Source organism: Corvus hawaiiensis, chromosome 2, assembly GCF_020740725.1.
Source record: "Corvus hawaiiensis isolate bCorHaw1 chromosome 2, bCorHaw1.pri.cur, whole genome shotgun sequence".
In the NCBI taxonomy this organism is placed as follows: domain Eukaryota; kingdom Metazoa; phylum Chordata; class Aves; order Passeriformes; family Corvidae; genus Corvus; species Corvus hawaiiensis.
In genome coordinates this window covers 72,936,411-72,961,872 of record NC_063214.1, presented here as the reverse complement: position 1 = coordinate 72,961,872, position 25,462 = coordinate 72,936,411, and the positions used below count along the sequence as shown (strand labels likewise).

The 25,462-nt window shown below is 35.9% G+C and overlaps 1 protein-coding gene across 7 annotated transcripts in view; it reads right to left on the bottom strand.

The window, feature by feature from the left end:
- Window positions 1-8,927: 8,927 nt before the first annotated feature.
- Window positions 8,928-25,462, bottom strand: part of SCEL (sciellin) — a 70,343-nt gene continuing 53,808 nt past the window's right edge. For all 7 annotated transcript variants that reach the window (XM_048295669.1, XM_048295668.1, XM_048295672.1 and 4 more), the window contains 8 exons: window positions 22,848-22,907; window positions 21,179-21,235; window positions 20,115-20,174; window positions 18,460-18,549; window positions 14,990-15,064; window positions 14,025-14,133; window positions 11,646-11,748; window positions 8,928-10,594 (listed from right to left, as the gene is read on the bottom strand). In XM_048295669.1, the coding sequence (XP_048151626.1) occupies window positions 10,578-10,594; window positions 11,646-11,748; window positions 14,025-14,133; window positions 14,990-15,064; window positions 18,460-18,549; window positions 20,115-20,174; window positions 21,179-21,235; window positions 22,848-22,907 (571 nt within the window). In that variant the 3' untranslated portion in view covers window positions 8,928-10,577. The remainder of the gene's footprint in view (window positions 10,595-11,645; window positions 11,749-14,024; window positions 14,134-14,989; window positions 15,065-18,459; window positions 18,550-20,114; window positions 20,175-21,178; window positions 21,236-22,847; window positions 22,908-25,462) is intronic.

The window sequence follows — 25,462 nt, the reverse complement described above, 5'->3', positions numbered from 1 at the left end:
CATAAGAATGACTAGAAGGGAAGCTAGAACGGAGCACAAAGCATTGACTTCCAGATGATGTAACTTCTGTCAATGAAGAGAGTAAATACAGCTCCCAGTGTACTACTTTGCAACCAGACAGTACTTAATCCAAAACTTCAATTGTGTCTCCTCTGTTCCTTTGGAAGGGAGAAGGGGAAAAATGTTGAGAGTGTAAAAACCATCTGGCCTTAATTCTGCCATGTTTTATTAGAGTGAGTAACAGAATCCAGTTTTTACTACTACAGATAGGTGTAATCTTTATTCCCACAAGTGAAAAAGAACTGATCTTCTACATGTTTAGTCCCAGGCAAAATGCTATCTCTCAGTTTGTCATCACTAATAATGGTACTAGCCTTGATTCATAGAAGTGCACTGTTAATCCAGTAAGATTGCAAAATGATACAAAAAGATGAATTGGCAGCATATGTAATATTGAGTTTATTATAGATCACTAGTATAGACTAAAAAAAGAAGCCAAGAAGTTTATGATAATATCAGTGCTGGAGGATGCAACGAGGCAGTGGAGGTTCAGTTATAGATCATAAATTTTTTTTCCACTGAAAGAGTAGTTAGGCACTGCAATAAGCTGCCCACGTAGGTGGTGGAGTCACTGTCTCTGGAAGCATGCAAGATGTGTCTGGATGTGGCAGTTGGGGATATTTAGGAGTGATTATAGTGGTGCCAGATTGATGGTGGACTAGATGGTCTTGAAGGTCTCTTCCAACCTTGATGATTCTGTGAAACACTCAGAAGAGATTCAAAATGGAGGAATTAATTTTTTTTAAATATGAACTAAGGATGCAAAGTCATTTAGTGGACTGGCAAAAAAACCCAGTAAATGGGTATCTGAAGTTTTAAGTTGTCAGAACAGGAATGTGTGTGGACTGGATATTGCATCATTAAAAATATCTTGATGCAGACACCAATTTGAAGATACATCAGGAGCCACATTTGAAGACACGGTAGAGCATGTAGCATCGCAGCACAGGATCTGAAGAGTCACCATGGGAATGCTTGTCCTCAGTTATGAGTACAGGTAGTTGCAAATTTTCAAATGCCCTCTACTGTTTGTGCCACCTACACAAATGTTGCATGCAGTCATTCATTTCAGAACTCAGTTGTCAAAGAGAAAAATCTTAGGACCAGGCATCGTGCCTTAGCATGGGTACAAATGCTCTTCCAGACAAATGAATTGATCATAGACATCTCATTGCAAGAAAACGATCCAGAGATTGGCTGTTATTTGACTGGGACTGCTTTAAGCCTGATACCCAGTAGGATGGGTAGAAAGCAGCTTAAAGTTGCGCATGCTTCAGCTACCATGCTCACAGTCAGTGGGAGAGACCCTGTCTTTTTTCCAGGCATTTTCTGTACAAGTGGATTTAGTAAAGGGTAAAAATGCATTTGACTGTGTTGTATTTGTTGCTCTATTTTAAGTGTACTTGTAATTTCATTAACACATCATTCCACTAATAATACAGCTTCACACAGAATTGCTGGCAGGTAAAATGTGTGTTGATGAATACACTGTCCCATGGTTTTCATGCAGGTCTGTTTGTCTAGTGGGAAGATGATTTGAGCATACTAGTCATTTAAATAGTTAACCTAATTGTTTGGGTTTTTAAACAGAAATTATACTCCTCCCAGTATTGACATTTTTTGTAAATTGTAAATGATTTCCATTCAGTATCCCAGCAATAGCTGATGAGTTTGATCAACCCAGAACTTCATCAGCGCTTTACAAACCACACTGAAGACTTGAAGGTTCCATTCTTTTTTTAAGGCATTGATAAAATGTTTTTAACACCAACCCCAAACATCCTAATGTGCCCATGAAACCTGTTACTCCTGGACTTGAGAAGTCATATGCCCCAAATCAGTAGAAATATACTATAGGATGCTACTTACACAGTATCCTATAGTAGGAATTTCTGAATCAGTGTAGTTTCTAATAGGCTGCCAATGCAGAGAACAAAGAAGCAGGAAGTTCACAAATCCCATCTGCTCTTTTCTGGTAATAAGCTTGTTGCTTTATTCTGCAATAGCTGCAGGCTGGATCTGCCCTTCAGGCAAGCTAGTAAAGAATTAATTGCAGTAATCCAGTCTGGGCTATACAAAAGATGTGTAACAATAAGGTCAGAGCACGGACAGTAAACTCCAAGTCTAGTGAGATTATTTTAAAGTGCAGTTCCAGTCTGAAAAATGACTGTAAAAGTGGTTTTATAAAAATAGAGCCACTGTCATGCTAGCAGAAGTCCATCCTATCCAGTATTCTGCCTTTAGCAAGGGCTGATAGTAGCTTTGTAAGAAAAATATCTCAGAAGTGAGAAAAATATTGAGGGATATTTTCCATCTTTCAGAAGTCATTGAATCAGGACATCTGGATCATTTAATTTTGATAGCGACCAATGTGTAATAATATTCCATTTGCTGAGACCCATTTTGAAACCGTTTAAACATTAGGGCTCTACAACACCCTGTGGCAATTAGAGCTGCAATTTAATAATGTATTGTTAGGAAAACTACTTCTTATTATCTACTTTAAATCTGCTGCTTAGTAATTTAATTGGGTGTCCCTTAGTTCTGGTTTTCTGAGAAAGACAGAATGATTAATCATTCTCTATTCAGCTTCTCTTTGTCATTCATGGCTATATAAAACTCAGATACTTCTCTTCCCAGCTGACAAGCCCTAATTTATATAGCCTTATCCCCGCAGAAGTCGGGCCAAAGCTCCCATTGTTTCCTGTCTCGCTCCATAACTAAAACGGAATTTTCTAACCCATTGTTTTCTTTCTATTCTCACTCCATGTTTTCTTATAAAGCCAAATGTTCTTAGTTAAAGAAATCAGCTTCACCAAAAACATATTGGCTTCTTTGGAAACACTCATATATTCATGAGCATGACCTGCTTTAAAAAATCTGTGTGGACTCTCCTCCAATGTGTCATACATATCCAGATGCTTCTGTATTCTGTTATTTATTCTAATTTTTACAAATTGGCTTGATAAAAGAACAAGACTAACTGAAATGTAGTTCCCTAGAGCAGTTTTCATGGGTTTTTTTCAAGGCTGGTGTCCCAGCCGATGCTTCCAATTTGGCACCAATCCTGCTTTGAACAGTAGAGTAAATGTGAGAACTTCAACAATGTCACACTTGAGCTGCCATAGAGTTTTTGCATAGGTACTACCTAGACTTAGCAATTTTGTGTTGTTAAAGTTATACATTTACTCTGCATTATTTGAGCAATTAAACATTTTCCTGAAGTTACAACATGGATTCTTCATTCTCAATGTCTCTTGCAAACATTTTGACTTCCTAGCTGTTGCTAATTTCAGGCTAATTGACTTTCTCTTTTTTTATACTGTTTCCTTCTCTGAACTACCATGGTTCCTTCAGGCTTTTTCTTTATTTAATTAATATTAAATTGAAGTACATTGTAATCACCATTAGAATGGATTTACTATAGGAACAAATCCAAAATGTCATCATTTCAGTGACCTCAAATTGCTCCAGAAAACCAGTGCTTATGGTATCCAAAGATACTGTCTATGAATTAAGCTTAGGGTCTGTTAGTTTGTAGATCCATCTAGACAGAGTTATCCATGACAGCTCATGTTCAATGGGTTGTTATTTAATTGTTATCAAATCACTCTGACTTTCAAATGCTTTAGCCCTCCCTCCCCCCCTTCCCATTCCTTCCCTTTCTTATAAACTGAAAGCATCAGCCTGAATCTTGCAAATCAGGATGGGTTTCTTCCTAATGAGTCTTCATCGATAACAAAGACTAATTAGACTTTCAAAGAAGTTTGAATATTTACATTGTCTCCAGTATACAAGTATATTGGAGAGTATAATTTAGTTTACCACTGATGAATAAGAAAGAGGAGGTTGAGGGGGAGATGTGGTGTTCAAGGTTGTTAATAAATGAGCTGATAATGTAGGAGTAAAGTTTTTGAAAGGCTGTTTGAGTGTGAAGTACTGAAGATCGCAATGAAAGAAATGCAGCTTCTCTCCAGGAGGCTAAAAATCCACGACACACCTTCTACCAAGACTCCAGATTTCAGCTTGACTTACTTTCAGGGAACAGTGGCAGTTGATTCAGGAAAAATGCCGTATTTCATGATGACGTGAATATAGTAAAGGGTTCAACTAATCCTGATTATTATTTTTTCCTTTTTTTGTTCCTTTTCTTCATCTTCTGTCATCTTTACTTTTGTCTATTTGCATATAGTAGGGGAAAGAGATTCAAGAAATTCATCAACTTTGCAAAAAAGGGGGAAAAAATTATGATCCATGTCAGCAAGTCCATCATGTGGATACGTAAGTGATTTTTACAGTTTGCAAAATATTAGTAAGTATACACAAACAGACTGAAGGCTTTATGATGTTGCAAAGTGGTTTAGAAGTTATCATCTTAAAAAAATAAACAGCAATATGCTTAGCTTTGGTTATGTGATGTATGTAGGAAAAATTAAATAATACAAAAACCCCTCAGTCCAGCAGTAATTGAGAATTGTGCTTGAGATAGCACATCTGAGTGGCACCACGTCAAAAGAAAATTTGCAGTTGCTTGAAAGGCTTTTCTTGAGTCAAAGTGGGTGTGTTAGATTTTTAGATAGGGACTGGTTTAAAAATAAGTAACTGAACTTTCATCCAGTTTCAGTTTGGCCAAGCAAGAATCTTTGCTGAATATCCAGAAAAGCCCGTGTAATTTATTTTTATCTTATTTTTTTACTCTCAGATGGGATTAAAAAAAAAAAGCCTAGCACGTAAAAATGTGTCCTTGCACTATCTATAACCCACTCAATCACAAAAGATACGATAAAATGGCTGAGATACCTAGACGGTAATTTAGGTACAGTTAGAAAACCTTAGTCCAAACTTTTTTCTAGACCCTCTGTTCCATAAACTGTATAACTTGTAGGGTACTCAAGATCTTCCCTGTAACATCACTAGACTGGCATAAAGCTGAGATAAAAATACCGGAACTCCTGGGTCCAGGCAGTGAGGGCTCTATCACAGGTGGTGATGGATCTATCAGTCTTTCTCCCTCTGGGTCCCTTTTGTCCGTCCTGGAGATGTGCAGTCAGTGTCAGACACACTTCCAGAGCTGGGGGAGGGCTGGTCTAAAATCAGCCCTTTCAGGGGCAATCTGGAAATAGAAGAAATGCAGTACAGCAAAGGTATTTCTTGAGTACATTCACTGGATTGATGAAGGGTGTATGAATTGTGGTATTACAAAAAGAGTGTATTCTTCTTAGCTAGATCTTTTCCTTGTGTTTGTTCCAATTTCATTATGGGAAGCAAAGCCCCTACTGTCTTCGCTCCCTGTTTCATTTATGTTCCTACTGAGGAGATTCTGATTCTGAATTAGAAGGCAGGGGAGTTTTTAAGGTGGTCTCCGAATGAAATCCCAGAAACCACAGTTCTCCAAGTATGTGCCCTCCTCTGACTGGGTATCTGGGACATCTCTCACTAGAGTGGAAGAGGCAGAAGAAATACTGTTCCTTCCTGGCTTTCCTCCTGCAGCTTTCTGCAGATGTCAGTCATGTCAAAATTGGTATGCTTGTTCCCAGACAGAATTCTGCTGTGAGAAAACTGGTGTTTTGCTACAAAAGGCTTTACTGTTACTTTCACGTGTATCACTTGGGCAAATGGATAAAGTCAATGCTCAAATGCATTCTCAATTGTGAAAACAGATAAAAACAGTGTCCAAATGCATGATCAGTCATATACTTCTGTAGATATCCAAGTATTGTTTAAATATTTGGCTATTTGAAATTACAATGTTACAAATATGGTTAGCTGGGTTCTCATTCTTAATTCCAAGATTTGAGCTACATACAGGGATAATATAATTCAAAGTTCCGTGGGTGGAAACTCCCTGGAGGAACCAGAAAATATGAAGACAGACCAATGTTTTCTGGAATGTTCATCTTACAGTCAAGTTTGACTATTAATTTCAATGGTACCATTATTTACAACAACACTATTAATTTAAAAATTCCTTAATTGACTTATTTGCATAATACTTTCATCTTTTTCATAGTATTTTCTCCCTTTTCTGCTTCTTTTAGTATTTGAACATGTGGAAAAATGGCTTGAATGCCAGAAAAATTTTGTCCTTTCTTTTCAGAACTGACTGTGTCTTCTTTTTTCCTGAGTAGGTAGTTTTAAAATGTTGGCTGCCAATTGTTTTGACCACAATAGCTGTCTAAGCTCCCTAAACAGATGTCTGATGACTGCACAGTAATGCCAAGACTCAGACAAGTGCTTTTGGCATGATTATATTCAGATATTGATTCTAACAGGACAAAAACAGTCGCTTTCAAGTCCTGGCACAGCCTACAAGACTGTCGTTGTCAATTTATAACTGACACACTTACAAAACCCCATGAAAAAATATGCCATTTTCAAGCAGCTTGCTTGGAAAGGGAGGTAAACTGAATTTTTCTTGGATCACTCATATAGGTACAGCAGTACCACCCAGAGGCCACTGCCATGCTGGACACTGCAGAAACAGGAGAGAGTTCCTGTCCAAAAGAGCTCAGAGGCTGGAAAGACAAAGAAGAGACCGAGACTAAGAAGAGATCATCATATGAAGATGTATTAGTAATAGTCTTGAGATGAAATCCCCCTCAAAATTCCACTCCCTCACTGTCCTACTCAAGCCAAATCTGAGTGTAGACAACCCCTCTAATCATTCATATGGCTTTTCATTATGAATTAGACCACCTGGATGAGATGGTGAAGTTCCAGGATTTGGTTTTTGCTCCCAGGACTATGTATTTTTTATTCAGTAGTCATTCCTGAGTTATCAATAAGCATGTAATGAATGTGCAAGCAGTGTGGCTATCCAGTGGAACATGAGCCATAAGGATCCACGCTGCACTGGGCAGGGAACATGGCAAAAAGACTGCCGGGAACATCTTGTTTATCCCACACACCCAGCTGTTCTACTGTGTTACACAACCTGCTTAGGTATGTTGGGGGAGAAATTGAAGTTGGCACACCCAAGTTCTGGGCCCAGTTCACATGTTCCGAGGAGAACACCATCTCCAAGGTTTTAAAAGGTGGTAGTTACTACGATGTCCAAGAAGGTATGATTGTGCAAAACATATTTTGAGAGTATCTGCAGATTCTTCTCCCTGAAATGCAAGGAATGTTTGTAAGTCCTAGTTTTACTGGTGTAGGATATTAGAGCCGAGTTGCTCAGAGCAGGCAAAGCGCAAAACAGAAGGCTTTTGAAGTCAAAGAAAGAAATACCTTATCAGTTTAAGAACTCAGTTGTTCTGCATCAATTAAGCAGCTAAACAGAGCTATTCAGACTTCAGCACATCAAACCTACCTAAATATTAGGTCTCTTTATGTTTTGGCTTTATGGAATGATGGATGTCTCTGCTGCTGTGAAGAAAAATGAGGTGTTTTGGTGCAGCAGAAGGAAGAAAAGGAGACATTTGTCCCTTGTAATCTGGTGTCAACTAGACTGAAAGCACCTCCTGGTGTATCAGAGTAGCTACAATGAGCAATATGCAAGTATGGTCAGAAAGTAAAACCAACCAAGAAAGTGGGTATTTTTAATTCTAAACAACAGGATTGTGTTAAAATACCAAATATCAGGGAAGGCAAGTGGAGTAGCAGAGTTCTGACCTTATTGTTCTGAATAAACATACTGAACACCTGAAGCTATCCCAACACTACACACATCCCTATGCAAAGAAGCAAGGAATAGAGGTGACCTACGGAATAAATGCGAGATCCATTTGATGTTCTTTACAAGCCTAGCTAAGGAGACTGTGAAGTAACAGAGAGTACGTCTTGTCAAACTGACAGGGATGTTTATTTCAAGAGGAAGAGGATGAGAGGACAGTGTTACAGATGTTTGTCACCCTGTGTCAAGCACTGATAGGGAGGGATGCTCAGGCTGAGTGTTCTCTGAGAACCTACACAGGATACAACAGAATATATTAACACAGCAAAGATGTTCTTATGACATTCCTTGTTCTTGTAAGTATCAGTAGCTTTGAAGCAATCTACATATTTAAATGCATCAATTTGCATTATATGCATTATTTCACTCCTTTCCTCTGATTGCTGATTCCTCTCCTGGTAGAGCAATGCCCCAGCTTTGTAAAATGAAGTATCCATTACACACTGAAAAAAATGGGCCTGATGAATCACAAACCCCCACATAATTTAGTACATCATCTCTCAATACAGCTTTTCAGTCTAATTTAATGCATTATTGAAAATAACACGTTCATTAAAACAGCTGCCAGCAAACTCTTCATTTGAATTGTTTCATGGAAGGACTAGTCAAAGGGAAATGAAACACCACAGACTAATGATATGCAAAAAGGACAAAAAACATTTAAGTTTTGATACATTGGTATTGAGATGTTAATATGATTTTTCTTAATGAGTACTGCTATGCCAGATCTTATATGGTAAATCACAAACCTGGTGTTTCTTCTTAGCCAATTTACAACATACAATAAAAACTAACAAAAAACCACATGGTAAAATGACTTAATGAGCACAGAATTATTATTTATTGTTTCTTATTGCTACTTCTCTGTCAGTGAGCATTTAAGTAGCAGATATTTTCATCCAGAGCTCCTGGTCTCTAGGGGAGTGAACTAAAATCTCTCATCCCCTCAAACACTAGGAAGTCCTAGATTCTAATGTGCTGGCTCAAATGAATGTCTAACATCTTCTATTGTAACTGGGCTTTAGCAATAACTGTTGGTCTCTCAAAAGGACCGAATTTGTGACATTAAAATTTTGCCACTACTTTTTTCACCTTGTTGTGCAAATATCATTGTTTCCTGGTAAAACACAGGGTTATAACAAATACAGTTTAACTAGGATATGTCATCAGCAAGAGACACACACCAGAAAAAAAATATCAATAACTACAGATTTATTTGAGCTACTGACATTAATTCATAAGGTATTCATAAAATTAACAAAACAAAATATCCACTGTCTCATGTCTCCATTGCATAATCAGTCTGAACATCCTTTAAGCCAGACAAGATCGATTACATCCTTATCCAGCTGCAGGCCCAATGGTTTAAATTACACTGACATCCATACCTCCTGCCTCCACTATGAAATGTGCAGTCATGGAGAGAGAATTTGACTGGGACAGCCACTCACCATTATTAATCTATGGCTTTAATACTTCGCATGCTTCTAAGCTCTTGCCTAGGTCCAGTAGCCTCCAAACACTAACTCTGTCATGGTCATATCCAGGAAGTCCTTTAAAACTGAGATGTAAGGCAGAAAAATCAGTTCTGAATAACCATAATCTTCTAAGCATCTCATGACAAAGACTAGTAGTCAATACCTTCGTCTGTCCAGTAAGCTACTGAACTATTGATTATTTTCGGCAACATATTACAACAAAGCATGAATTCTTCTTTTGATTTCTATACTTGTATACACATATACTCTCCAAAAGGAAAATATTTTCACTGTAGTCTCAAAGGAAGGAGTGTATCTGACCTAGTGTAGATGTCTAGAAATCTGAGCTCTTCATTCCAGGTTCCTTTGCAAACTGTGGAAGTAAGATGTACATTCATACAGGGTTAACGTCACAGTAAAATGGACGTTTGCAATCTGACCAATTGAATTGCTTCCTAAAAATGTCTGCTTCTCTATATAAAACAGAATAGATCAAGTTACTCAGAAACAAAAGTCTACACTGTAGATATATAAATTTAGGCGAGATGAATCCATCCAAAGTGTTTAGATAGTCAATTTAATAAAGTAGGAAAGACAAATACAGCATAATATCATGCAAAGTATGTATTTCATTATTTCATGTCAACTATTAAGTGTGCACTTCTTAAAAAAATGATGATAAAATAGTTACCAAAATTACAAACATGGAGTGGGGTTGTTCTACTTAAAACCCTCTATCAATTTTTGTCTAGAATCCTCCTGCAGTAATAGAGATGCATTTTCCAAAGATAATTTGTTTCATTTCAAACTTATAATTTAAGTTACTTGAGAGGAACCTTCCTCTGGAGGTTGATGTCTCTCCTTGAAGGTGGAGTATGAACCCACATCCCTCTTCATGAAAACACTAGTTTAAACTGAATTGCTGACTTCTAAATAGCTAATCTTGACGAGATGAATCCCGTTCATGCTATAGTAAGCCAACAGATCTTTATATTGGAGGAGATATGTTTTCACAAAAGAAAATACATACCCTTCAAAACATGTATGAAGCCCCTTCAAAATATGTAGGAGTGTCCTGACATTCAGAAAATTTCAGTAATTTATCATTGATTTTACGTACGATTTTGTGATTTCACAGATATGATAAATATACTGACCAATATCTTGTTTTGCTTCCTGCAATGTGTGTATGAAAGTGCATCTAAATTCTCGTTAAATTAATTCCTTTGATAACCATGCAGTAGGACTTCATTTAGAAAACTCCCAGAAGTAAAAGTGAATAATTTCCCACAGTGTTTTGAATTAACAGGCCAGTACAATTAACTAAACAACAGTAACTTCTTCATCATGCGTTCTGTATGTCAAAATTAGTAGATCCATTTTTCTGCAAGAGAGAAAAGATTGGTCAGAGATGCCAAGCAAAGCAGTATACTCTAAATGTCCTACAAGGAAACTTTAGAATTTTTTTTTCTTTTTTAGAATGTCTACTGAAGTACGACTGTTTATCTTGTAATTTCATAAAATAGGACATGTCAATTTATTATGCTTAGTATACAGACCCTTGGTATGTCTTTCTACAGTGTTATAACTGTTACCATGCCTTATTAACTTTCTAATCTGATTAGCTGCAAAATTCGCCATTCTCATCATATTTTGCAATGGCTTAATAATACAAACTATTTTCAGAAAACAAATTTTTAATATAATTTTAGTTAGTTAACATGATCTTATCTCAGAATTACATAGTTGAAAACCAGCTTATCAGAGCATTTCATCTACATCTCTGTTTGCCTTAATTTGGTACAGAGGTACTGATTTATTGTATTATGAAATAATGATTGTCATGAAGAGAGAAGACTTAAAATCTAGCAACTTCTAGAAAAATTAATAAAACAAAATGTTTATTTTTCCCTGCCTTGCACATTTTTTTGCTCACTTTGCTCCTCACAAAGTTAAGAATCACAACCACAGTGCAATATTTTTGTTATGATTTCATGGATTTTGTATCTTCTCTCTACTGGTCACAATTACTCCACTAGGTGAAAATACCTCTGAACCCTGTCTTATTCATTTCAATAGAACAATCTGATTCTCAGATGGCCTTGCAATTTATTCTCACTTCCAGGGCAAGGTGCCGTTGCCTCACTCCAGGTGTCTCTACTGATTGCATAGGTACAACTCCGCAGTGACACCTGAAGAGATGAAGTTGCAATGAGACCAAGATCTCCCTCATAGATACAACATAATTGTGTCTAGGTCCTGGGGTTGGCTATCATCCCTAAGCACCCAGACTTACTGAACTGTATACTTTGAAAAAGTTTAAGTTCACACAAATGAGCAAAAGCAACAGCTGTGTTGTCATATATTGAAGTCATCTGAATGAAGTTCACTAAATTGTTTTTCCTACATTCAGTATTTTATGTCTTGTGCCTTACCTTTAACTTTGGAATAGCAAGGCTCACAGTGCACAGTTTGTTTGTAAATCCAAATGCTGTCTCCAGCTTTTAGATCTTCCAGAGGTCTCTTACATACTTCGCACTTCAACACACCAGTCAAAGAATGAAGAAAAAGTAAAATGAAAAATTTCTCTAATACTCATACCCAGCATGCTTTCCTTTAGGAAACAAGCAGCCCCAGACCAGAACAGGGGTTATTAGTACTACAGGATAAAAAATGATCTCTGAAAGAGTAGTTTCAGAGAACAGGAAGTTAGGTATCTGACTGTCTCATCTTTAGACATCTAAAAAATCAGATACCAATGTCTCAACTGGTTGCCTAGGTACTCATTATACTCAATAATCCTGTCCTTTACTCAGAAATTCCAAAGGGTACTTGCTCTTTCTTAGCTTAGGGGTTTATCCTATAAGAAGATGAATCAACATTTTGAGATCCTTTTCTTTCTTCACTGAGTAAAAGAAGCAAGATCACACATAAAGATCCAACTCAGAGTAGCTCTTAAAGAATCTAAACCTGCTTATTTCAAAATATTTTATGTCGCTTTATCTTAACAGTTAACCAGGTCTCCCATTCTTGCAGCATCTGCACACTGCTTTCACAAATGCCTCAAAAAAAGCTAGTTTTTGAGGTTGAGGAGCATTGCCCATGTTTCACATATGAAAATACACAGATACACACAGAGGCTGCCTTACCAAGATCACAAAGAAAGCCTACAATGGATCAAGGAGCATGGTAATTTGATACAGAAACTAGGATCTTGATACCCAGATAATATTATTTATTTATGTATGTATTTAAATCTAAAAAAAGAACAGTAAATTCTGGTTTCTTCGGCTATTTTATCCACTCACAAGTAAAAATCAGCATTAGTATTATGGTGCTATTGAAACAAACTGCTGTCTTCACTCATCTTATATTTCTTTGTTCAAATCAGCAAAAGGATGGCCATGTCTTCAAAGCTTTGATCACCAATATTAGCTAGAATTTTTACACTTTTGGTATATACCTTTAAAAGGAAATGAAGATGGTGTACTGCTGTCAGCTGTGTGCAAATCTCTAATGGACACAGGGTATTTGTAAGGAACTAAATGAATATTAATGATGACAAATTGCACTACTTAGCTGAATACGTAACTACAAGCATGAACCACAGACCTACATCAATTGTTTAATTTTTTTGCCAATGCTTTCATAAGTTTTTAGTTATACAAAAATTAAGCTGAATATTCCTGGCCAGACAGGTCCCCAGTTGATAGTAGGTAACAAAAAAATGTATAGTTTAAAAAATAAGCATAAATATTTAAGAGATAATTCAGCTACTGCCACCATGTTACTATTCCTAACTAATGAAAAGCCCATTCTTCTTTATGTGGGTTGATCTGTCTAAAAAAAATGGAAGCAGACCAGAGTTTATATTTACTTGTAATAATAGTATGGAGGAGGTATTACATAGTGGTTCCCATGAAGTAATTGCTTTTCTAGTGCTCACAGACCTCAGAAAGTCCACAGTAAACAAAAAGCACGTGCAGCTTCATACATGTGAAGTGCAACGTTACTGCTGTATTCTGATTTGTGTTACTTTTCATGTGGTAAATAGGGATGAGAACTGCTGTCAGAAGCAGAAGAAAAAGCTGTGCAGGACTGGGCAGAAATATGAGCTATGCTAATGCAGTGATTTTGCCAAGTATTGTTTGTTAGAACAACAAACTCTGTGTGTAGATGCAAGCAGAAATAGGACAAATGAGGCAGAAAGAAGACAGACTATGGGACTGAGCACTGCCAGGCATACCCTGAGAAAAGCTTAAGAGCAAATTTTAGGCTGAAGCTTAGGGTTTGGAATTGCAAACAAAAAAAAAATTTATTTTGTGCTTTCATTCCTAATGGAAATAGGAAAAAATTGCCTACTTTTTAATAATTAAGACTGTTTTAGATGTCAATGAAGAACATTTACAAAATTTCATTAAAAACTAAATAAAATTTTACAATATGAAGAAAGTGTAAGTTGATATAATTCATTGTATCAGACTTGAAGGCTTGAAAACATGTAGGACTCTAAGAATACATTCAGCTGCATCCTTTATCCTGCTTATGGTTGCAAGGGAGGAGAGGCAAGGGGAAGGAGAGTAGAGGGAGAAGGAGACCGGGCGATAGAAAGAAAAAGGAAGGAATTGTGTAGGGAAGAGTGGGAAATGGAGAGATTAGTATTTCCTACATTAACCTTCTCCTCCAGTCTCAAGCCTTCTTATTCTCACAGGTGGAGAAGGCCTAAGGCCTAAATAATCTCTTATTATATGTGTACTATAATGCAGGTATTACAATCAAATTATATTTCTTGGTAGCAGGTGAAATCTTCTTACCTTGAAGCAAGTCGAGTGACAGTAAATTTGCAAGGCATCTAAGATCATTTTGGCATCTATGCCCAAGGGCTTCCTGCAGTATGTACATATATCTTTTCCAATTATACTCCTGTGTGTATAATATAACATCAGCTGTCAGAAAAAGAGCTGCTATTGAAATCTCAAGCAGAAAATTGATAAGGTTAGCACACTGCATGGGAAAGACATTTGTATAACTGTACAATGGCCATTAGTGGAAAAATGTCATTTCTGTATTTTTTCCATTCTAGTTGACAGGTATCATACACATGCTCCTGTGATGGTGGCATTACTCTCTGCTTTATCTGGATATAACTGTTGGTGTTGGTTTAGCATTACAAAATCAATGGGTCTTGCTCCTTTCCTGTCAGTGACAAACCACTGTACTAATATTTAATCATCCCCAGAGTTCCTCATCCTTATGTTGGAAAGCATACAAGATTTTCTGATTTGTTATTTCCAGGTAGTGGGGCTGTCCAAATTTTATTTTTCCCCATGAGGTAAGTTATAACAGACTGAGCAAATATCCTGAATCTTACTGGTGTGAAAATAGTTTTCAACAGCACTGTCATGTGAACTTATTCCTCCACATTTGTACAGAAATTTGGTCATTACAGAGACCGTCCTTACAAAGGAAGGAAATTTTGCAGAGTAAGCGGCTGCCTGAGATAGAAACCTACAGAATCACAAAGCCAAGTCTGTCACTTAAGGCATTGGTTCTTGTTTCTATAGATATTTTAAAATGTCAGCTGTGACAAGCCTAACATAATATTAGGCTGCTGAACTGTGGTAATGATTTGATGGCAAGATCTCACTGAAAGAGAGCTTTGTATGAAAAGCTGTCTCATGATGGTGACTTCCACTGCGCTCTTTTGTCTGAAGACTTGAATGCTTATGTAAATGTCGGTGTCCTTTGGTACTCTACGATGTTATTAATGTGTACTTACCGATCAGAAGTAGAATAAACAGTTTTGATAGTATTTCCAGTTATATTTTCTTCATAGGCACCATATGATGATTTGCTGTGAAGCAGAGAGTGCATAGCAATCACTATACAGTACTACATTTTCTTAAAGGTTTCACTACACTGATGTTAATACGCAGAATAAACTAAGACAACATGCTTGTAAAAAAAAAATCATACTTTGTGATGAGTTCTTTTTCTGGTTTTTTTTAGAACCATCAAGAATAAGATATCAAATAAAAAGTGTAAATTAGTAATATAGTAATATTAGTAATGTAGCGTCCTTAGACTGTGTTCTATTTTTGAATGATTCTTAACATTTCAAAATTAAATCCACAAGCCCATTGAGCAGAATTTGCATAACAGTATTGGGTTTCCTGTGCTGATATCTCAGCCTAAATGATACATATCAGAAAATGGTGACAGACTACATTTTTTCATTTTCCTCTGCTTCTTTCACTTGTCCTCAAAGAGCTGTCAACAGCCAAACAAAATTACAACATGTCCCTAGAATTAGAGAGAGGGTCTTTTGTAGCACAGGCTGTCCAATGTGTGATTTGTGTTCACTACAGTAACTGTATTGTTCCTTATATCAGAGTAGAAAGGAACATACTGACTTTAATTATCAGGGAAGTTAAATCTTCCATTTCTAAAAGTCCCATTTCCAAGTTACTTAAATGTCAGTTTTGTTTCCATGGAAGGGATGGACATATATGCGACAGTTGAAGAAGTAATATTGCCATACATGTTTTGAAGATTTCTGAATTGATTTATTTATCCTATTCTCCAGAAATTCTTAAGGTATATAGTAATTATTACATGATTCATATCACTCTAGAATAATGTTCTGCAATGTTAGGAGCAATTGTTTATAATCATGTATTTACCAAACACTGGGTTTTTTTCAGGGAAATATAACAGATTGATAGCATGTGTAAGGTCTTATGAAGCTCAGATACTCTTTTCTACATACCTGTATTTTGTAAAGTACATGTCTTATTTGATTTCTGTGCAACACCAGAAATGTCTTTAAATTGCACAGTTACTGATAAGCTGAAATGATAAACGTTTTATTAATGTTTCATAGAACATAAAAATAGGCTTTTTATTTAATCAGAATGTAACAAACCTGGGTTTGCTCACCACAGAGGATGTATCTCATCAAATGAACATTTGATGTCATTTACATTTCAGGTGAGATGAAAGTAAGCTTACTAAGTAGGAATGCAAACTAAAGCTAAGTGATCACCTTTTGAAAGGGTTTCTCTGGCTGAGAAATTCTCTTGACCAAGAATGTGCACAACACATGTCACAGGGTGGGGTATACTGGTCGTGCAATTGCCTAAAGTTTCTTGCTACAGTGAAAAGTGGCATAGGCGTATAATTTCTCTACTCCTGTAAAATATGAGCCTGTGCTTCTTTTTTTGTTGTTAAGCTTATTTTTCCCAAATCTTCTATTTAACTTGTTGTATTTAACTGCAGAATCTCAGGCATTGCACACTCAATTTAATATGGGTATCTGCATGCTGCATGCCTGAAAGTAACACTATGTTACGGGAAGTTGTATAGAGAAAAATACTTTCCTTGAGTGTCCTCCTATAGAGAAGAGCATCCCTTGGACTTTACTAACTGACTGGGGTATTATGGTTGAAATACACAAACATATATATAACCACAGCTTAGGAAAAAAAACCATAACTGGAGTGTATAAAACAAAAAATGCTGAAGCTACAGCAAAAATATTTCCAAAGCATCAGTTTCTAACCTTGTCAACTGAAATAGTAAGAAAACTGAGAACATTTAAATAAATGCATAGTCTGACAGCTTGACGAGACACCAAGTGAAAACCGAGTCCCAGTATAGCCTGAGAACTGTGCATCTGATCACGTCCCTTCTTTCCGTTCGTATCAGTCACTCCTTTACTTGCTATGGTGTGACTTGTTCATACAGCAACCTACTTAACAATAAACCCTCTGTAACAATAAACCTACTGCATAAAACCTGAAAGAATAACCTACAAAGACCATTCATTTAATAAGTTTTCATGAATTAAATTTGGATTAGAACTTCAGGTAGAGGGTATACATTCTGTCAACTGTAAGGTAACATTGCAAATTTCAGCACTTTGCCCTGCCATTCTTCTATTACTGTTCTCTATTTTGACTTTCAAAGATAAAGAGAATATTGTAACTCAGAGCCTGTATGTGCGCAAAATTATGAAAAATGCTAAATAATTTTCCTGTTGAATATTCATTTTTAATTTTAAATTGTATGCTCTTTGGCTTTGCTTTTATTCTCAGTCAGTTTATGGGATTTTCCTTCAAGGTCACGGCGAATTTTCAGAATACACAAATTTCAATTGTACTCTAACCTCCTACAGCAAATGTAAGAATATCAGGGATTAAAGATTCCGGGCCCATTTATATCCACAGTAAGGATCAGGTGTGCATAAGGTTAAGGATGGGGACATTGACCATAGGTTCCATAAAGTACCAGACTGTGACTTTTACTTTCCCTGTGAGTGAGGCTCAGTAGAAGATTTCTCCTCTCCCTGCTGAGTCATCAGCCCTGACTCAGGCAGTTCGCAACTGTTATACAGCAATACAACGTATAGGTTATGTCTTTAAACAATCCTTCCTACATTAACACCTAATTAATCCATATAGATGAGTGGATTGATACAGAAGAGAGGTTTTCCTAATCCAAAATGGTCTTTCATTCCAGAACTGTATGTTGTATTTTTTGTTGTCATATTTCTTGAAAGTAATTTTGACCTTAAAGAACAAGATATAATTTCTTTTATTTCAATTATTTCCTGTTACCAACAGACCTGGTGTTCAACTAGTTCTATTAAATATCCCTACGTCACATTTTTCACTCAGATTTGCAGTATGTGGGTTTGTAGAGGCAGAATCCAGCTAGAGCATGAGCATTGCAAGAAAAATGTTTTTTAAAATAGTTTGATCTTGGTCAAAAGTCAGAATCCCATGCCACAGTTTCAGTGATTAGGTTGATGATACATGGGTTCAGATTTGTCCCATAAAGGTTTAGGAACTTAATAAGGCACTTGAGTGAAGAGTGTAATGTTTTCCTTACAGTCTCACAAAGAAACAAGTTCATAAGAAATAAGAGCATTCAGGAAATGCCTTTTTTCTATTGATTATATAAGAATTCTGGCCTAGCTGCTGTCCTAAATTTTATGTTTCAGCTACATTTCTAGAGCTACTCAGGGTGTGTCTTGTGCTCCCCACTCTGTGCACTAGAGTTAGGATTTGTGACCTTCTGTGCCTGGGATCCTGGAAGCAGATTTGGAAAGGGGCTGGCATGTTTCCAGAGACCAATGTGAGCTTCCAAGCATACCCTAAATTTCTTGCATAAAAAAGTTTTTTATTAATTTTTTTCCAAGAAATGGCACTTTAGACATTACACTACTTAATTCATTGTCCACAGTACCTGGTCCTTCTTTCACTGTTACTAGAGTAGTTTGTTTCTGGGAGATTATTTGGAGCCCTTGGAGGGTTTTCATACGCTTTCTCAATTATCCTAAAATAAAAAAGAATCCACACAACAAGAAAAGAAACACTTTTTAGAAATCATTTTCAGCTACATAGTTTTAATTTACACTAAGTCATGAATGCAGAAGCTTGGACTAGAACAAGTAGGTAAAAGAAATTTATCTTATTTTTGTTAAATTGCTGGTAAAAGAAATTTATCTTATTTTTGTTAAATTGTTGCTGGTGAAAAATAATGCAGTCACTGACCTGTAATTTTAAGTCTTCCAGTTTATGCTGATATATTGGTATATATTCATATTGGAAACTTCATCTAACTTTAATTGAACTCTAGTTTCCTCAAAGTGCCCACTGGGGTTTTCAACTGCGCAATAATGTCTCAGTCGTTGATAGCATTCCACATTTTCTTTTCAGTATTCCATAATGTTGTATTCTTAGGCTTACTATATTTTAGTTCCAAATTTTCTTTTGTTGGATATTCTACAGTTATGTTTTTAGAAATGACCAACTAAACAGATATGTAGACTTGTTTCAAAAAGCAGGACTACGATCAAGCAAGAGAAACCTTGCCTCCTGCAGTTTTCCCTGCCACAAAACATGTCAGGCAAACAAACATAAAAATAGACCTTGTCATACAAATTATGGGATTTAAGGTATACGTGCTAATAATGTTTTTGATGATTTTACAAAGCAGCTCAGACAAAGGCTGCTCTTGTTTGGTTCTGCCAAAGGTTATATTCTGGAACAACATGATCATTATATGCCTTAACTCTGGATGTGTGGGCTGCAGCTTGATTATTTCAGCGAGCTTGCCAAGAACTGAGGCTCTGCTGAACGCCCCTCACTCAGTGCTTGTTGCGCTTTATATGCAGAGCAGTGCTGCAAGAAGCAGCACCTCCATTGTGCCCAACTCCTGATGGAGCAGGCCCCTGTCAGAACTGAAAGAAACTCTTTCACTGGAGATGCTTCCCTGGTCAGACTGTCAAGTGGAACTGCTGGGATAAAAATACTTTCTAATAAAAAATAGTAAAACTGCCTATGTATACAGATAGTTATTTTCTTCCTCTTCATGTGCATGTAAAACTAAATGGAAGACTCAAAAAAGATACCATCAGATTGGTACCTAAAAACATAATACTAATATCACTTTAATTGACCAAAATGGATCCTACCTTTTGTAAATAATGAAATTTAGTAGCAGTAAAGCTTTTATACTGGGAATTCATTTACTTATATTTGTTTGAGATGCCAGCAGCTGAATTCACAGAACACTTAGATAAACACAAAAATACTTAGGAGGATCTTGTCACTAGTCATTTTCATTCTCCATGAAAGATTATAGGCTTGAGTCATTTCTTATCAAAATATATGCAGCTTTATTGTTATATTTGGTTAATCAGGCACATTTTAGAAATAATCAATTATAAATTATTTATTATTTATAAAAATAAACAATTTAGAAATAATGAAATATCTCACATTGGGCAAATTCTGTTTGCTTATATTAGGAATTCACATTTTCTGATACCCCTAAACAGCTGCATGTCTTGATATTTTATCATTAATCTTTAGAGAGAACTATGAATTGAGTCTCACCACTTTTTACTTTGGTCATCAGCAGACTTTACTTCAGTGTGATCACCATGGTCCTCCTCTCTGAAAGTGAGAAAAACTTCAGAATTAATAGAAGTATTTAATTTAATCTAAACATATTAAATGGACTGAATTATTTACGTTGAAGAAGAAAAAATTGTATGCATTTCTCAGGTAAGACTCCTGACTACAATGAGTAGTCATCTGTTCAGGCTTTAATATTTTTCATTTTCTTTCCAATGTGACACTGCAAAAGAATTACAAATGACTCAAAAATGTCAAGTCCATTATAGTATTGCAGGATAATTCAGGCTGGAATTCAGGGACTTCAGGAGCTCTCTAGTCCAACCTTCTGCTCCAAGCAGGGGCAGCACTGAGGTCAGACCAGGTTTCTCAAGTATTCATCTAGTTGGGTCTTGAGAACCTTCAAGGAGAGAGATGGCACAACCTCTCCAAGCAAGCTGCTCCACTGCTGGACAGCCATCCATACATCCAGTCAGAATGTCTTGTTTCAGCTTATGACCACTGTGTCACATTGTGGTGCCACACTACAGGTGAAGGTCCTGCCTACATCTTCCAAACTGACTGTGGCTCTGTCATTTTAACTTGAGAAACAGACTTTGATGCAGTTCAGGCATCAGTACCATGAGCTATGGAAATGGCTGCCAAAGTGTGTCCCTTGCTTTGTTACCATATCCAGCCCAAATCCCTCTTCCAACTGCTGTTATCTAGGGTTGTATACAATCTCTAGGTCTATATGGCCACATTTATACCAGTAACTCATCAACCACTGGCTCCACAAAAAGCTTATTTAATGTAACACATTTCATATGTCAACATATGTATATAAAATATAATTTTACATTAATATTGCATATTAAATGCTCTATAATAAAAGATATTACCCATTGACAAATCGTTTAAGTTTGAAAAAAGGTCACTGTGGTTCTCATTTGAAAACAAATAAAAATCTAATGATTTTTATGGAACAGTACCTATTAATGCTAATATCCAATCAACCATAAATATTTCATAAGTGTATAAGGGAAAGATTATGACAGGCTTGCCTCTTATTTTCCTGATCAGCAGTATTTTTTCCAGTAAAATCAGGAAGGTCTTTTCCTCTGAAAGAAATCCAAATAGAACTGTTAAGATATTCCCCCTGTCTAGGAAGGGATAAAATGTCGTAAAAGAAAGAAATATATTTATGCACCCATTTAAAAGAAAAAAGTAAATTGTTAGTTAATTTTATGTTCAAAATTTGCAAACACTTATGTTATTGAAGAAAAAATGTTTGTAATTTTCCCCTAGCAAGATAAAGTTCTGTACTATTTATTTCTTTATTTATAAAAAGTATTATCTAGTATATCCAAGAAAATAAAAATGCTTTCTAAAATTGTATCAATGCCATGGTTTAAGATTGTTCTTTGCCAATGAAGACAGTGAAGAAGAAACATGAACTTTCAAAGAATTTGGAATTAATTTGCAGATTCCAAGCTACTTAATCCATGTTTGCATCATTTATTTGAAAAAATGATTTTTTATTTAAATTAAGAAACTTTAGCTTCTTAAGATAACACCTAAATATATGGCCAAATGTCCAAAATTTTGTGTCTGGAATGACAAGAAATTACCTCTGTGTAACAATGAATGCACTGATCATGTCCGTATGTTGAAAATGTTAGTATCTGAAGATTCACATATTTTACACAAAGGAAACATTTTCTTTGATTTCATAAATACAGTTAAACTAGAGGGTAGGGTTTTCTTCTGTTTTCCTTACTATTTTAAAATGGTTCAATGAATTAGAGAATGGAATGACTTACGAAAAACACCGTAACTACTGTAAGAAAAGCCCCATGATTCTCTTTGAATAGAAGTAGAGAGCAAAACAAAAGGCCAAGTTAGCTCTGTGAAATTCATTATTTGGTCACTTCAATCCATGATAGGCTTAAAATTTTGGATACTCCTAAAATTCAGTAGTGTCTCAAAGCCTTGGACTCTATCCTAATAAGTTCTCTGTGAATGAACGTTTAAAAAAAAAAGATACTTAAGTCAGAGTTTAGTGCTAAGTGTACATCTACATGTACATGTATGCATATATGTAAGATTGTCTACTGCAAAATAGATGGGCACAGGTTGGCAACATTTATGTGCTGTTACTGTTTAGAACACGGTTCTTGAAATTTATCTGTAGAATATGAGTGCTCAGTATGACAAATATTACACAGCTCTTAGTAGCACAGTACCCCCCCAGTTCATCCCTTTCTCTGTGCTGGAGGGCTGCTTGCAGACCTCCAGAAACTTGGCTTGAAACTCATTGAACTGACACACTATTCAGAAAAGAAAGTTCAAGCTGTTCTCTATGGATCACTTCCCTTGCTGATTGAAATGCTTTGTTACATCTTGCTGGGCAACACTTACCATCCATGAGTTCTACAGTATTTTGTTTACTGCCCCTTCTCTAACCGTATCAGAATATTTCAGCAACTGTTTAATTGTGGGAGCACATAGGGCATGTATGAAAGTTTGCCACAGGTAGTACTTGTTCAGCTGGTAGTGCACATGCCAGTGAATTAATCTGTATTTTTATATTCATCTTTCTGTATAAGGAATGCTACTTATTAATCTATAAACTTTTTACAGATTAGCAACATTACCTTTCCTGACATTCTCATAGTTGCAAACTACTCACTGCCTTAGAAAAGTACGGCCTGAGGAACTTTGAAGACTTACTCCTTGTCACTTGTGAAAGAACTTGGATTCTCTTTGCTGAGGTTATCGAGGTCTTGGTTCCTTCAGAGACAGAACAAAACCCAGATCAAATTACAATTAGTATAGCCAGCTGTCAATTAGTCAAATTAAATACTCATTTTAGAAAAAGTTGTAATTGACAAATTTTTTGTGAAAGAAAAAATTGAACTGATGACCATCATTTTAGTAATTCAAAGGTATAGATACAGAAATATGCCCACCATATGCACATTAAGCACATACTCTTTCTGGAATAAAAGCACCAAATTATGTTTTGGAAGCAAGAAGTTATACCTAGTACTTATGTCAAAAAGGATAATTCCTGCTGAACTTGCATTGTGGACAACTTCAAAGAGTGCCTGACCTCTAAGATGTTATGATATAACAAAAAATCTTAACCACGTAGTACAATGAACCAAGTACTGCCAATATGTGAGTGAATCATATCTTAACTAAAAAGTAATTATGGTCTAGGTCTTTCTGTATAAATTAAAAAAAAAGTTCTTTTGTCTATTTGGTAGGCTGTCTAGACCAGGTCCTTCCCAAATAAACTCTCCCTTCTCACAAGAAATTTAATGTTTAAACTGAGGGATGCTGAGATCTAGTTACACCCACTGATTCTTGCACTTCCACACAAGAGATAGAATGTGATTTATCATTACTATCTGATGTAAGAAAAAAAATCTTCCTTGAATTAGATCTGTCTGGTAAATTAATTTTCCCTTTTTCAATATACTAATACTAAAAATATATTAATGTAATGCAACTATTAAAAATAGAAATTTAAATTAAGGTATTTCATACTTTTTAAATGAACTTTTGAACTTTTAGTAGTATCAAGGCAAAACATGGAGTGTTTCTTTGAGTACCTTTATTTTCCTTCGAAGGATTGTACTGGTGTTAACATTTCTGTAAAGCATTTCATTTCTGTGAAAATGCATTTTCAAAATGCAAACTCCTCTACTGAAATTTTTCCAGCAGCTTTGCTTAAAAAGCTAGCATCTAATAACATTAACTCGCTACAAAAAATGGTAAGTTTACTTCTCAAAAGCAAGCAATGGGGAAAGAACGATGCCTTTGATTATATGACCTCCTATAGGACCTGTTCTATAACCTGGCAATCAACAATGTTCTTTATGTTTCTTTATGAATAGCAATATGTTTCTTTACTGACTTTTTATTCTGACCTGCTCTGTCATGAAACAACATCTCCATGAAAGATAAAGGTAGCCTTTCAGGTTTCTTCTTGATCATGTTAATCAGATTTGGGGCTCTCTTTGATAAGATTATCAAGATCTCCATTTGTTTAGGAATTAAACAGTTCAGCATAAAGAGAGTCTACTGTCATTTAGCTAGAATTCCATACCAGTCATTAATAAATTATATAGTTTTGGAAATTCTCTTTATATCATCACAGATTTATCACTTTTCAGAGTATTCCTTCAGAAACGGAAGCCTTGCAGTTATCCAAAAATATCCTTTCCTTGGTGAACTGGATGGCAAGTTGCTTCCTCCCTACGTGAAGGTAGCAACACTAAAATTATAGTAAGTGTAAATAAGAGCTCAGGTAGTTACTTAATTGATATTTTTGCGACTTTTATTAAAAAAAAGCCAAAAAAACCAGTTGTGCGTGTGTCTGGCTTGAGTAAAATAAGCATTATTATTCTTGTCTCTTGGATCCTCCATTCGTTTCTGTTCTTAGAGGTATTTTAAATGTTCATTTAAAGTCTTCTACAAAGTCTACTGAAGCTTTGAAATTGCAGCTATCTCAATTATGATCTTTATGTGCTGTGCAACCTGCACATATACATCAGCCTCAGCATTGTATATTCACCCAAAACATAGAAAGCAGATCTGGGGCTCCTATTCATTCCGGCTGCAATCACAGGCTTATATGCAGTTTACTCAGCACAGTTATCAGTAGCCTTTCTGCTGACTTCTGCTGACTTTCCCAGCGTGGAGCAATGGAAAAGCTCTGACAGTAGCAAAGCTGTGCCCTGCAGGCCACTGTGTCTGTACTTTCCTATGTCTGATTGTCAAAGGCGTCTAAGCATTTGGAGAACCAAATTCCAATATGTTTTTAATGAGATTTAGCTCAGTAATAGAGATATATTTGAAATTTTTACTCATAGTGTAGATATAAAATATTCTGTTCACTTTTTTTCAATTTTAAGTTTTGTATTTTTTAATAATTTCTGTATTTCTCTCAGAATTAGATACATTACTCGAAGAAGCCTTCTTACCAAAACAGTCCAATACAACGCAGATAAAATATGCTCCCACAACAAGGCCCAAATACTAGAACTTTCTGTCTTAATCTTTGTAGTATCAAATACTACATAATTGAATGAATAATGCTGTAGAGATTTATTTTAGAACACTGAAAAGTTATATCACCCATATATTTGTTCTTGTAGGCAGCAACTTTCTGTCAAAAGGGTTGGGAAGAAGCTCCTTTGAGATGAGCAGGAAAGATTCTGGTTCTAAAACATGTTCTTTTTAAGTTTTCACATGTATTTTAACACTCTTTCCACGTAACTTCAGATTTCCTTTACCTTAAATTGCTTTGGTCACTTCGCACAGTTTTCAAAAAAATA